The sequence below is a fragment of the Mesocricetus auratus genome, unplaced genomic scaffold (genome assembly GCF_017639785.1).
Source record: "Mesocricetus auratus isolate SY011 unplaced genomic scaffold, BCM_Maur_2.0 Super-Scaffold_100003, whole genome shotgun sequence".
In the NCBI taxonomy this organism is placed as follows: Eukaryota; Metazoa; Chordata; class Mammalia; order Rodentia; family Cricetidae; genus Mesocricetus; species Mesocricetus auratus.
In genome coordinates, this window is record NW_024429188.1 from 57,264,903 (window position 1) to 57,281,080 (window position 16,178).

General features: G+C 32.0%; 1 protein-coding gene across 6 annotated transcripts in view; it reads left to right on the forward strand.

Annotated features, from left to right (window-relative positions):
- LOC101831433 overlaps nucleotides 1-16,178 on the forward strand; it is a 317,754-nt gene that overhangs the window by 115,378 nt on the left and 186,198 nt on the right. Inside the window, exon 1 of one of the 6 annotated variants that reach the window (XM_040744343.1) lies at nucleotides 1,694-2,227. The exons of the other annotated variants lie outside the window; for them this stretch is intronic. Coding sequence (XP_040600277.1) covers nucleotides 2,171-2,227 — 57 coding nt within the window. The 5' untranslated portion in view covers nucleotides 1,694-2,170. Of the gene's footprint in view, nucleotides 1-1,693; nucleotides 2,228-16,178 lie in introns of those variants that run through there. 6 annotated transcript variants of the gene reach the window in all.

Genomic DNA, 16,178 nt, shown 5'->3' on the forward strand with positions numbered 1-16,178 from the left:
TGAGTCATCAATGATCCTGTAGTCAATTGTGAAATCTATTACAAGAAAATGTACTGATTCTCAATATCAGTAATCCAAAATTATTAGAGGCAAAAGTTTAACTGTACCTTTGAAATTTATTATGTAACTTAATCATAGGTGTGTCTGTAAACCAACATGCTTTGTTGAAGAATCTGTTTTGCTATTAAAAAAAAAAGAGTTGCCGAGAGATGATTAAATAGCAGAAAAGTTTAGGCTTACTACAAAACTAAACAAAATCAAGGCTCAACCAAATTAATTAATTAAATAAAAAGCTTATTCAGTAATTTTTGATATTTAAAATTCAAAAGGCTACTCACTGAACTTCTCTGTTGTGAAGTTCAGCAGTGGGGTTATTTCCAAGTTAAAAAAATGTGTATTTGAAGTACTGCATGACTATAAGGTACTTTCCATGTAAAAATGCGTCATCTAAAATAAGTGTATTGTGTCTCCAAAATGTGCCATTACACTACATTATAGAAATCTATAATCCAGCTTCAAAAAGAGGCTGGTCCTTTTTGGATTTCAGATTCTGTTTCCGTATTACAATGCCAAATACTGAACCATGTTATAATCTTTTAACTTAAATTTGCTATCCTTATTCAGAAGGAGAAGCCTAGAATTACTTAGCTGACATCGTGTTTGTATTTAAGTAGTAAGACTCAGGAGATGAAATAGGAACCCACTAACAGGCACTAGGCTTTCTGAATTCTAGATGGAAGTAACTCTTGAATAAATAAACCTGGTATATTCATAGCAGTAGCTAGTCTGGATGGCATAACTGTCCTAAATTATTTCCATTAGAAATTGTTGTATGACAACCCAGATTTATTGTTTTACACTTAAAAGCTCCTTTATTTCTCTAGCCATCCAAATAAAGCATTTTTACCATTTTCTTGTGTAACCTTACATAAATATTATAATGTTTATAGTTAGAGCTACCCCTAAGTCTCCACTGAACCAATGACCATGTGATGCTCAATCCCAACTGATACAGCTACAATATAACTCCTATATTTACTATTCAGTGATAATAGCAAAATAGGGGGCAAAATGATTTTTAAGAGTCAGATTTATCTTTTAAATCATATATTTAGAATCCACAGAGTAGCTTCCTAAACTTTGTGCTTCCCTTCCTACTCAGTCTCATTTTACTTAATTTTCTCATGTCTTCAAGTATTCTATAACCTGTAACTTGCCTACCCACAGACCCTTTACCATTAATATTTCTTCTAGTGCTATGAGAATTACCAGTGAATGTTAATTATATGAGTAAAATTTTAAAGGACATCCACAATCTTAGGGCAAATTGCATACAGTTTTTTTTCTTTTCACTAAGACAGGATCCCTCATTTTACAACTTAGTCAAGTTTAGAGTCTGAATGTTTAAAACAAGTAAATAGCTGCATTAATAATTTATATTTTCAATCATCATTTCCTGAGAAATACATATCATGTTCCCATTTTGTCCTCAAAATAACTCTGTGATAGGTAGGAATGATTACCTGCTTAAAATATTTTTAAAGTGAAGCACAGATACACACTATGCCCTTTTGTACCCTTGCTTATGACTAATACCAATCAAGTTCCATTGAATCATCCATGCCATCTGTTTATCCATTTAATCATCTGTGGTCAGTTGTCTTGTCTCAAAATCTAGTCTAAAATTTAATAATCTCTAAAATGGCCCCCTATCCAACTCCAGAAATTCATTCAATATCAGCATATGGTCTTCCTTCCCTCTTCAGCCAAATAGTTGGCTACTTATGAAGTTTTCAGAGTTCTTCCAATAATGATGGACTTCATGCTGATTGTCAAACTTTTGACTGAGATCAACCAGAAAAGCTTGATGAATTAAAAATCTTCAGAGGCATTGGAAAGCTACCTTGCTTTGAAAACCATGGGACCAATACCTTGAAAGAAAGAAAACCTAGACTATAAAGCAATGCAAGCCAGAAGACAATGCCATCCGAAGTGGTGGAATGCTGGTCATAAAAATGAACTGGAATTACAGAAAGGAAATAACTACAAACACAGAATTGTGTTGTTTAAAAATAATCCTACAGACTGAAAGTGAATATAAACATTTTGGACAAAAAAACAGAACATGCTGTGATTTTGTAACAAGCACAGACATTTTCAACAGAAGAATATGATCCCAGATGGAAATTTCGGGGATGCAGAAAGGAATGAAGAGCAGCAAAAAATGGTAAATATTTATATAAATCTAAATTCTTAATTTCTATGCAAAATGGTAATGATGTGGGGTTTAAAAGATATAGAAATCAAACTCATTACAATACTAGCTAAAAAGGAGGGCAGGAAGTTGAATGGAGTTAAAATGTTCTTTTGTCTTTGAGTTATCCAAAACAATCAAAAAGTCTTTTTTGATGCCAAGGGGATGCTTGTGATAATCCCTAAAACAGCAAATGACTTACAACTAGTAGTAGGGTAAGACAAGAAAACCTGTAAATGCTTGTTTATGTATCAAATTAAATTTCAAATGTAGCAAATACAACCTTAAATATAGAAAGATGAAATATTCTGAGGGACTGTCACTTCAAGGCCAGCCTGGCCTATAGAGTGAGTTCCAAGACAGCCAGCGCTGTTACACACAGAAACCCTGAAACACTGTCTCAAACTACAACAACAAAAATCTTACTTAGTAGGAGAAACACTACTTAAAAGAGACACACTAAAATGTTATGCTATGATTAGTTTAAAAGAAAAATGATACACTTGTATTAAAGCACAATAGGTTGGCATATCAAATATATAGATTTAAGATGAAAATTAATAATAGAGATTAAGAAGAATATTATGAGTTATTTTCACCAGAAAGTTAAAATAGTCTTAAATTTGTATAAATTATAGATAAAATTTTAAAGTGTAAATCTCTTCAGTTTCAAAATTATAAAACCATACTGAACTTATGCACAAATATTACTTTATCTCTTTGTTACAGAGGAGGATACTTTTCTTCATTTCTAAATATATTTATTTAAATCTCTTATGTTTACCATTCTCTGTTTTCTTGCTATTTTTAGCTTACGTGGATTCTCTTTTCACTTATTTGCACCTTGCATTTCATCTTGTAGGCATACTTATTTTCTGCTTTTCTCCAGAAAGCTACTTTTAGTTACTATATTGAACATCTCCTTCTCTTTCAGTTAAGATTTCTAGACTGAATATCTGCTATGACTCTATAACTTCCTATTTACTGCTCATCTCGCAGAAATCAAATTTCTGAACAGCTGTTCTACTAAACCTTTAGTATTCCACATTTTATTTCCCAGTGCACTTGACATCTGCTCTTTAAAACTGTATTAGGTCAGTTTTGTGAGGCTATACTCCCCAATTTTTTTTCTAAAAGTTATCTGGCCATTTTTCCTTAGTTCAATTTATTGGATCACATTGGTTTTAAATATAAATGTTAGATTTCTTTTGCACTTTGTCCTTAGGTGTTAGTTTTACCCCTGCTCCAGGTACATTATATTTCAAGGTACAGACTGTGGACTGTGTACATCAGAATCAATAGAGACATTTGTTAAAATGCATACTTCTGAAATTTTCACCCTTTCTAAATCATAATATGAAATGATGGGAACAAAAATTTGCAATTTATAACAAACCCTTGATAATTCTGATTAATATGTGTTTTACTCAACAAGGAAGTAATAAAAATCACGTTGTTGTCTTAGTTCTAATAATAAGTATTTAGTTGATTTTAAATTGTTGACTTCCCTATCGCCTCCAAATATTTAAAAAGCAGAAAATGTAAATAAATGGAATTTTCATTATTCCTTCATGATTATACAGATTCATTTTCCTTAGAATTAAACATATTCTACTTTTAAATACATTAAGTTTTTTTTACATGTTTTTGCTTTTTCTATACATGTGAAAATGAAAGATAGTTTGTAAATGTTGGATCACTGTTCATGGTTTATAAGGAGTTTTAGAAACTATGCTTAACAAAGCAACTGTATATGTGCTGAATTTTCTCTTTGCTAAAGGGAAAGATATTTGGGGATTTAAAAAGGTTTCTACATCACTAAACACAAGAAGTCAATTTCTCTACTCAAATTACAGAGAAAGACCAGTTCTGTCTATAGAAACAACATCAAGTTAGATGACGTTTGAAAATCTAACTAGTTTCTTTAGTGAACTAATATAACCCATTTAAACTTCTGATCCAATTTGCATTTTTCTTGTGATTCTTTTAAAACACTGTTATAATATTCAAATATGGCTTAAATGGAAAATCTCAATTTCAAAGTATGAAGCTCAACAACTTGCACATGTTGTTTAACAACTTTAGAATAGTTTGCCACTTTTATCATAGTTATTCTAAGTATGATGTCACTAAGTTAGTTTGCCATTCATGATTGCAGTGGTTTTGTTTTGTTAAGTAGACATTTTCGCCATGAGTTCCAATAAACAGTAAAGTTTATTAGAGGTGAATTTTGTTCTTTAAAAATGAATGACCATTGGAGATGATCTTAAGATTACCATGTAAATTCTGGTGATAACAGTTGTCATAATCCCAATGCGATGAAATAAAGAGAGTAAATAAAACACCAAAACACCTTTTTTATTTGTGTTGGTCAGCAATTGTAGTACACAAAGGTATTCTCCTTGATAAAAAGTACTGACATGGCATTTTTCATGTAGTTTGAGAATAATTAGTCTGAAAACAAAGTGAATCTGGAGGTTGTGTGAGACTCTTAATTTGCTAATATGGAAATACAATTAGGTAATGAACATTCAAAGAAAGAGAATGGATTATGATTAAAAAGTCTGATGTCTGTTTTGAATGTTGAATAAGTACTTTATTACATATAATAATATCATCTACTATCTAACTACATATAATAATATCATCTATTATCTATTACTATTTCCTTGTTAAAAGCTTGATTAGCCTCACCATCAGTTTGAGTGATTTGTTTCCATTACTTCTCAGCATAACTTACCTTCTGAAACAAGAATTTTGATTTTGTGTGTTATTCATAAAGAACACATTTTCCTTAGTGAAAGACTCATTATCAACAATTTCATTTTTTGAAAAAGAATATCTATGAACTGGGAACATAACTTATTTGGTAAATAATTGCATTGAAAGCTTGAATACCTGAGTTCAGTTCTCAGAACTCACATAAATTTAAAGCTGCTATAAAAACAAAAAAGGGTGTAATCATTGGGTCACTGGGGCTAATTAACCACTTAGCTTAGCATACCCAGTGAGGCCAGTGAGAGATCCTATCTCAAAAAAGTGGGTAGGTCCTAAGGAACATAAATTGAGGTTTCCCTGTCCACCACAACATAGCAACTTATACACTATGCACATGCTCACATATGAACATGCTTACACATCACATACAAACAATAGATAATGCATTCCTTTGTTTCATATTTGATCAGAATGTCTTGGTTTATGTGTAATGGTATGGCATAGAATATAAGGCAATTAGTAATTTCATCCTCTTAGTCTCTCAGACATATATAATTATATACGTTTAATTAAATAGGGAAATTCAAGAAGCCTAGATCTTCATCAGCATATAAATAGATGACAAAAACATAGTATTGTGCAGAATGGAATTTTTTTTTTTTAAGACAGGGTTTCTCTGTGTAGCTTTGAAGCCTATCCTGGCACTTGTTCTGTAGACCAGGGTGACCTCAAATTCAGAGTTCCACCTGCCTCTGCCTCCCGAGTGATGGGAGTAAAGGCATGTGCCACCAAAGCTGGACTTCAAAATGGGATTTTATGGAGCTAAAATAACGGAATTGTTAAATGTGCAGGTATTAATTGATCTGGAGATTATTATATTAACACAAGTAACTGAGACTCAGAGAAACATATACTTCATATTCTAACTTATCAGTAGATCCTAGATTTAAATTTTATAGTGTATAAATTTGTGTAGGTACAAGTCGTGAAACTAGAGAGATCATAAGAAGGAAAAGCGGTCTTAAGGAAAGTGGAGATTCATTAAAACAGAATAATAAAAATACACATAAAATGAAGGTAATGAATATGAGTGGATGAGTACTAAGGAAAGAAAGTAACAGGCTGGACATGTTAAGGGGAAGGAGTAACAGAAAGGATCAATAATGAAAGTATACATGAAAATGCTATAATGTAATCAATTATTTAATATGTGATATTAAAAATGATTCTAATAAAAAATAAACATTTCAAAAATATTTATCAACAGTTTCTTTATAAAACTGTATTCTGATTGCATATATAACTAGGTATATATCTGTATCTATATGAATTAGTTATATGTATTCCTATAATTAATTTAAACATTACACTGAATTTATCTTTTTGGCTTAGACAAAAAGTTGAATTGTATCTTTCTTTTCTTGTATAGTTTCCTTCAAACAGTTTTAGAGTTGTGTCTACAGTTTTTAAAACAAACAATTTCTACTATCACAATTATCATTCTTCATGTATTTTATTCCTTTTATGTTCATACAGCATTCTAAAATTTAGTAGACTGCTATTAATAATACCAATTATATAAAGAAAGAACTGCTATGTTTCCCATATTTTAGATGAAGAAAGTGAGGTTCAGACATATGTATGCTAAAAAGACAATAAATATAGGATTTATAGATATAGTCATCTTGTATGTTCTGATAAAAGAAACAATTACATTTTGCAAAACTAGAACACAGTTTATTAGGTCAATAACATTGGTAATTGTGATTAAGTAATACTTTCTTTGTGGTCAGATAATAGTGCCTGTTACATGGAATATTTAACGACCCATGTACTCTAACCACTAGATATTAGTAGCAACTCCCCAGCTGTGACAACCAAAACTTATCTCAAAACATGCCAAATATCCCAAGAATAAACTTCACTACCAGTTAGAAAGTTTAACTGATGAGATAAAGAGAGCTTTTTAAATAGCAAACTATTCTAGAATCACAAATGTTTATAGGCATGTTTTATAAGGTACTACATTTAATGCTTTAATTCAGTGTTTCTTTTTTGAAAAACATGCTATACCTGAAAGATTTCATGCATGGTGCTCAAAATGGACACTGAAGTGGATTTTCCTTTTAGGTAATATGTTTTAATAAGAGTTATTGATGCTATGGATCTATAGAAAGCAACTTAGTGATGACTCAGAAAAGTTGAATGGGCTCCCTTCTTAAGTGTCACAGAAGAAGAGAGATCCTTCATGTACTTAGGTTGTCTTGTATTCTCCTGCAGGAGGCAAGGAAGAGGGAAAGGTGTCTTGCTTTTCCAGAAAGAAACATAGGAAACTTCGAATTTGGAGTAAGAGGGACATCTTTAGTTAAGGTGTACACATTATACACCTGGGGAGTGTGTCACCATTGGAAGCCCACTAATGTCGCTGAGTCTGACAACCAAAGATCTGTAAACTTATATGGGAAAATGAGAATGGCACCTGCAGTTATGCTGGAATGCAGCCACCTGGGAAGACTGGCATGTGGTTAGGAATTCAGAGACAGGCTCTTGGTAAAATGCTTATTTGTCCTTAAAGCAGTTGTGTCTTTAAGAAAGGGATTTCCGCATTTGGGCATGACCTGATTAGTACTTAGGTGAAAACTTATCAGGGCCTTAAAAAAAACAAAACCTAATGTTTTCAGTAGAACATTTTTCTATATTAGTTTGGTTCTCTTTGTGCGTTTGGTCAAAGCAGAGTATTCACAAAATGTAGTGGTTATTACCAAGATATCAAGGCTATAAACTGCTCCATTAGTTTCACTGCATTTCATAATAAATTAGGAAGCATCTGTTAAAACGTATGTATTTATAGTTTGGCCAAATGAGAAATAGAAAGAACCTAACTTCTATCTATGGTTCTTATGACAGACTAACAATTTATATTAAACCATGAAACAAAAGTTCAGAAGATAGGCAAATTTTGGTGTGAGACCATTTAACCACTTCAACAGGACCTTTGGGGATGGATATACAGGGTCTTAGGATGCTTCTATTATTCCTTTCTGCTGATTGTTCCCATTCCCAGCATGGAAGGGTACACGTATCTCTCTTGAATTTAGATAGTCCCTCTGTTCTTCTAGGTCTTTAGAGCATTCTCTTTTATAGCTATTACTGCTATAGAGCAACTAAGCGAAGAGGTCCCTTGCCTTGTTACAGCAGAATGAATTCAGAAGTAAATATGTAATGTTTACCTCAAACAATAGAGTTGGACAGAGTCTGAAATCAAAACTATAAATTACATGATATTTTTCTTCACAATCCTTTGTAAAGGAGGTTTTTGGAATTTGTTTATTGAATAACTTATAAAGTTTATGTAAACAAAATGAAAGTAGGATGTTCACAAAGACAAGCCAGGTTAGCATGCATTCTATTTGTAATGATTATATTTTTTAATTGTATAGCAGCATGGTTTTAAGATATTTAGAAATGTAAATGGAAACGTAGGTTATGAAAAAGCTAAGATCGTTGGTAGCATAACATACACCTGTATCTCCAGACTATCTGGTCATGTACCCTTTTTAAATATGGAAATAATGTCAGAAAATACAACCAAGTAGATTGACCAGTAAGAAAAACTGAGGACAGGAAAAATAGAATTTATTTCTCGAGTAAAGTTATGAGGAAGGGAGAGAAAAGCTAACATTTACTATTTTCATTTTGTACTAACACTATGCTGTTTTAAATTTTTTATCTTACCAAATCACTTCAAATTTCCATTTCTTAAATGAAAATGCAATTAGGAGTGTTAAGTGCTTTGACAAATTCATTGTGCTTGATGTCGTATAAGCAACAACAACAACAAAAGAAAAGATGAAATGAATGCAATAGACATCAGCTGGGGGTTTAGAATATGATATGCTAACATATGCCATCTTGGCACACTGAGTATTTTCAACTGAAGGAAACAGAAAACTTCAGAAGATTGTCACTGCCTGAGTTCCTATATCTCTCCCCTAAAGCATGTAAATAAAATAATTATTTGATCTACCTACTCTGAAGGCATGTAGGTAGATTCTGTTGTCCCAGAGGGCTCTGACATGTACTTATATGTCAAGAAAAAGCTGAACTAATAGGCCTTGCCAAATGCTTCTAAGTTTATCCTCATGAGATCACATGCTTTTGTCCTTTTATTATCTTACTATTCTTAAAATTACAAAAGCTAACTAAATAAGGCTTAGTGATAAAATTGAAGGCTAGGTTTGGTGTTTAGGAAGGTGGGAAATACATGTTGTTACACTTTTCTTCTAGGAATAACTGTGAAATCAAAATTTTACTTGGACTTCTTAAAGTCATAGGATAATAACTATTACTTAAAATCTGCCTTGTTTCTGTGCCATACATTTTATCTATTTTTGCAGCTCAGTGACTCCGCAACTATTTACTGCCTAACAGAGATGAAGTAAATAATTTCATTTTGGAGAGGACATTGTATTCAAGTCTGTTGGGCAAATACATGGTCAAAAGACCTGAACCAGATCTCCTTAGGCTATTGAAAATAAATTTAATGAGAGCTTAATGATGCTATCTTCTTATGTCCTTTGCAGTGTAAAGAAGCACACTGGTGATTTTGTTCTGTCATCTTGAAATTGTGTTTGGTAGGAAACCCAAAAACCTATTATGTCTAGAAACATGCCTAATCACTCACTAGCTTGTGTGTGTTCATTATTTATAATTTTCAGGTAGAGAAATACTCTTCAACTGTATACCTAGATATATAGTTTTGACATAAACATAGTCATTGTCAGAGAATGGAAGGATCATTAATTTATCCAGGAAATTAACTTTGATGATAAGATGCTCAATTTGAAAGCCCAAATGTAGATATAATTGGGATATTAAAGTGGTAATGGCAGTAGTTCTTTAGCTACAGAAAATGAATTTTTCTTATGTGAGACCAATGTGCTTTTTCTTTGTATTTCACACAGCAAATAAATGAAAACATGACAATGCAGAAAAAAAGCTGTTTTTAGGGCCATTTCATAGAAATTTCAAGAAGCTATTTGAAACGGATTTTTAAGTAAATATCAAACAAGATTCTTTTCAATCTTTTTATCTACATCTAAGAAGCCTTAGGTAATAAATAATTCAATTTGAAATTGTTAAAAGCCATTGACATAATCTAATTATGCAATATTTGATCTTGTCTCTTGAAACATACAAGTTAAATCAGGAAGTTTCTTGGCAAAATGCAAAATTTATCATTTTAGTGCTTGGACTATATGTACCTTACTCTGGCACTGTTTATTATATCTTTCTAAACCTATCACTTTGGGTGTTTTCATTTGTTATTTGTAGTAATCAGAAAATAAAGGAGAAGAAAATGAATTATTTCCTCAATTCCTGAGACTGGAGTATGATCTATATGGTTTAGATAACGATTGAAAATTTTCCCAAATATTTTATAACAAAGCACACATAATATAATTTAGTTGTAATATTTTTCTGTAATTGAAACACTATTAGTATATTAATGTAGATATAATTATATGAAATTATAAATCTCTTAAAGTACTTTACCATTCCCAGTTCCTCACTACAAGAATAAATAGAGCCAAAATGATTATTCCACTTAGAAATGTAGTAACCAGCAATAATGGTTTCTATAATATATATTCCATGTTCACTGCCATTTGCCCCTCTCAATGACTGAGTGAAATGTAAGAATACAGATAAGGTAATGGAAAATTGCAAAGCATTAGTTTCCTCAGGCTTCTGTAGAAAATTATCAAAAATAAAATGGCTTAAACAAGTCAGAGTTTATTCTCTCACGGTTCTGGAGATTAGTAGTCTGAAACCAAGGTGTCATTAAGGTCAATATCTTCTATTAGTTATGAAAAAAATCTTTCCTTGCCTGCATCATGAATAATAAAAACCCTGAGACTCATATTGGGATTCAAGCAGAAATTCAGAAAAGCAAGCAGCCAAGCCACCAGAGAAATCTACTCCTACCAAGGCTGGGGTAATCCTGTCCTCAACTTGGCTTGAAACTAATTGCCAGCTGTAGACGGAAGTTTCTGTCCCACCCAGTACGGTAGCATCCCTTTTAAACCAAATAAACACATAGAGGTTTATTTTAATTATAAACTGTTTGGCCGATGGCTCAGGCTTCTTATTGGCTAGCTCTGTATAAATTATTAACCCATTTCTATTCATCTGTGTATCTCCATGTAGTCTTGGCTTACCAGAGAATGCCTGAGCATCCTACCTTCCCTGTAACTACATGGCATCTCCCTGACTTCCCCTACTTCCTGTTTGGATTTCCTGCCTGGTTAAATCCTGCTTCCTGTTTGGATTTCCTGCCTGGCTAAATCCTGCCTGTCCATTGGCTTAAACAGCATTATTCATCAACCAATAAGAGAAACATATATTCAAAACATACAAAAGGATATCACCCATCAGCCAGTTCTGAAACCCTGGAGAATAATTGCCTGCACAGAGACCCTGATCCTGTTTTATATATTTCTCTAATGCTGGTACCAAAGGCATACACGACAACCACCCAGCTTCTGTGGCTAAATAGTATGGCTGCTGTAGTTAAAGGTGTGCCCCACCACTGCCTAGGCTCTGGCTCTGGCTAGCTTTGCATTTTGATCCGCAGGCAAGCTTTATTGGATCATAAACAATATATCACCACACTTGCCCCTTTCAACTTCTGACAGTTGTCACCTATTGATGATTGATCATTGTTACAGCCATTGAACTTTTTTCTTTGTGTTTCTGTTTCCAAATTTTTCTTTTAATTACTAAGATAAAAATAATTGGATTTAGAAGCACCCACATTCGGGATAACATCATCTTGATGGCTAACTTATGTAGATACTGTGTTTTTTAATAAAGCCACTTTTATAGATATCAAGTCCAGTCCACAAATGAGCGTAAGGAACCTGCCAAAGATGACAGAGATAGCTGAAATAATATTAAACTTATGATGATCTAACATGTTCTTAATTTGTAAAATCTTGATTTGTATTTAATCTAAAAAGTCTTGTTTCTTTAAAATGTTTTCTGTGTCTATTTATTTATGATGTATGCCAACAGATACAAATAAATTTCCAAAGTGTCTCTTTTAAGTCTGTTTTTGTAGCTAGTTAAACATGTCTGTTAAGACTGGAAAACTCCTTCTAGAAAAAAATTACCAAATGCCCTTGAATATTTGATGGCATAGTATTTTTATAAGGATAGTAAATTTAAAGCAAAATAAAAATATTCAAAATGAACATATTTGAAAAGAAAATATTCATTAGCTTATCAAGTGAAAACTAAGATTATGCTAAACACTAATCTGAAGAAACTTTGAGGAAATAAGGTCATGAGATCAAAAGGTTGCCTATTTTTATTTATAGTATATTTATATATCATAGATTATAAATATATGGAAGCTGATATACTACATTCCATAAACATAAGCTACATGTTTAATTCGTCATGTAAATATTATGTATAATATAATTTATAAAATATATATTAATATATGGTATAATAAATAGGAATTAAAATATTTCTAGTATGTCTGAATTTTTTGTATAAAATAGAATTGTCTTCAATTTTACATCAATTTTTAAATTACATGAAGAAAAATTAAATACTATTGTTGCTCAGATGTATTCCCCTTAAACATTTAGCATATATCTTTCCTGATTTTTTCAAGTTATCCACAGAACTGACATTTCCAAGATATTCACAGGCTTAATATTTAACAACTTCGGGCTGGAGAGATGGCTCAGAGGTTAAGAGCACTGACTGCTCTTCCAGAGGTCCTGAGTTCAATTCCCAGCAACCACATGGTGGCTCACAACTATCTACAATTCAATCTGGTGCCCTCTTCTGGAATGTAGGCAGAACACATGTATATGTAATAAATAAATACATCTTAAAAAAAAAACTCACAATATTTGACAACTTCAAATCATATTATTAACTTAAATATGGGGATAAGAGAAAAACATAATGAAAGGATAGAGAGACTTTAATTTTATAGAAAGTATGTATTTGTGAAAATATCTTGCTTCAACATTGAAAGGTGGTATCATTCCTAGCTTATATCCATATGCATTGTAAAGGTTAGTTTCCTAACTACTGTTTTCAGTATGGAAGTGTAGTTTATTTTAATCTTTCAGCTATATCAGTGATAACTTATATCTCATCTTATGTGATTAAAATGATAATCTTAAAATAGACTTTCAGCTCATTAGATGATATTTCAATAGTCTCTAATCACTCAACACGTTTTATCTTGAGAAATTCTGTTAATAATAAAACAGTGTTGTGAAACCGCTGGAACTATTAGTCAATGAGCATTATTAAATTTAAATACCATGCTTAATAGCTTAGGACAGTTTTAGGAAAGACAGCATAATAACTAAAATCCATAGTATAAATGAATCAATAATCTTGTGAATTATAATTTACTGTTATATTGAGGCTTGTATTGTTTGTTTAATTCTGTCAAACTTAAGAGTCTTAGGCATACTGAGTGAGCACTCTACCAATGAATCCCAGCCCCAGCATTGCTTGGTATTCTTGATGGCAACACTACCATTAAATATACCTATCTACCAAAACAAACAAACAAACAAAAAGTGATGACTTTAAATCTTCAAAAGCACATTTGAATTTTTTCAGAGTAAGGACACTACCAGCATTCTCTGTGTTAGTCTATTTAAGGTCATTTCCTCAAAATGAATATCCATTAAAGCACAAATTAATTAAAGCAGTGCTTTTTTTGATTTTGTGAAAGAAAAGAAGATAGTTGCTATTTTGTGGTACTCATATACAAACACTTTATTCATAGCATGTCATTCAATCTATAAAACAAATATGAATAATAGCATCTCTTATAAATGAAGAAAACAAATCTTTTACAAACATACATTCTTCATAAGAAGTGGAATTCAAAATCGTTGTTCCACAATTTTGTATCGTGTTAAAAAATTGAGTCACATTATGCATATTATGCAAGTCAATTCACTTTATTTGTAAGTGGAGTATCTTCTCCACTAGTAAGAGTATAAGTATTTGGATAATAATTTCTCTATTCTTTATATTAAATACATCTATTAAAATGTTTTGGTCATCAATTATATGGTTTGATAAGTACAGTTAATAATATTTTAATATATTTAAAATTTTCTAAGAAACCAGATTTTAAACATTTTATCACAAATTGTACAGCAAACAAGATAAAGTAAATATATAATCACTATAACATAGTGACTATAGTTACTCTAGTATGTAGGGTCACACCAGAACTTACTACCTCCATTTAATTTTAGCTTAGTATACGGTTATCAACCTTTCTCAAACTCTTGTTATTATTCTTATCAGCTTCTGTTGACCACTTTTCTATTTCTTTATGCATAATAAATTTCCTTGGATTCCACCTATGAGTAAGATCAAATGATACTTGTCATTTATCTCATTTGACATGTTGTTACAAATGATAATATCTTCTTTAATTACTGAATAGTATTTGTGTGTGTGTGTGTGTGTGTGTGTGTGTGTATTACATTTACTTCAACCATTCATGGTCATATAAGTTATTTTTTACTTTTTAAATTGTTTTTGTTTATTTAAAAGTTTTTTTTTCTTTTACATACCGATTACAGTTTCCCCTCACTTCCCTCTTCCTACTCCTCCCCCACCTAAGCCCACCCAACACAGCATAAATTCCTCAGTAAGGGTAAGGCCTCCCATGGGGAGTCAACAATGTTGTGCATATCTAGTTGAGGAAGGACCAAGCCCCTCCCCTCTGCACCAATACTAAGCAAGGCTGTATGCTTCCATAGGTAATATGCTCCAAAAAGTCAATTCATGCACTATTCTTAAATCCTGGTCCCATTGCCAGTGGCCCCACAGACTACCCAAGTCACACAACTGTCACCCACATTTAGAGGGCCTAGTTTGGTCTTATGCAGGTTCCCCAGCTGTCAGTCCAGAGTCAGTGAGCTCCCACTAGCTTGGGTCAGCTGTTTGTATGGGTTTCCCCATCATGGTCTTGACTCCTTTGCTCACATAATCTGTCCTTCCTGTCTTCACCTAGACCCCTGGAGCTCAGCCCCATGCTTAGCTGTGGATCTCTGTATCTGATTCCATCAGTTACTGGATATATGTTCTATGATGACAGTTAGGGCGGTATCAATCTAATTACAGGGGGGAGACCAGTTAAGGCACCCTCTCCACTATTGCTAGGATTCTTAGTTGGTGTCATAAATCTGGATTCCTTAGATTTCAAGAGTAGTGCTACAATTAATGGGGAGGAATGTATCTCTTTGTCATACTGGTTTCTTTTTCTTTGGATATACAGTGAGGAATAGAACTAATAGACCTTACAAAAGTTGTATTTTCTATTCTGTTTTTTTTAGGAACATCCATGTTCTTTTCTGTAATAGCTGTACTAATTTACATTCTCCTTCAAAGGTTGCATTTTTCCATATCCTCATGTCTTGTCATTTATCTCATTGTGGTAGTATCCTGTTTGGAGCAAAATGTTATCTCATTTTGGTTTTGACTTTCATTTATCTGATTATTAATAATATTGAATATTTTTTCAAAGATTTTGGTCATTTTCAAGTCTTTTAGGAAATGATTTTTGGAAATAAATGCTAATTTTTAATTGGTCTATTTATTTGTATGCTACTGAGATTTTTATTTCCATGACATTTCTTATCATCACCATCTGTTGGTTGACCAATTTTAAATATTTTTCCAGTTTTATAAGTTATTTCTTAACTGTGGTGATTACTGTGCAGGAGCTTCTTATTTGGTAGAATACCAATTTTTAAAACTTTATTTTCTAGTAAAACAAGCTATTTAAAATTAAAATAAAAAATGATAAAAGGAAAAAATGTTAATGCAAAAGATAAATTTCTACTCAAAAAATAATAGGTTCCATTAGCAATAGAATATAGTGTGGCCTTACACTGCTTTACTTAATCTAATGGCTCTCAAATGCACAACTATTTTGAGTCTTTATAGTTTTACAGTTTGATCTTTTATAAAGCACTTCCATTCTCTGCCTACTACCTGAAGAGATTTATATGCATCAAGTTTTTCATAGAAGTAAGAGCTGTATAGTAAATAAATTGTAATAGATGGACAAATAATTTTCAGAATATATTAGTGGTTTTAGTCTACAGTCTATCCGCTATATAACATGATTTCTAAATAT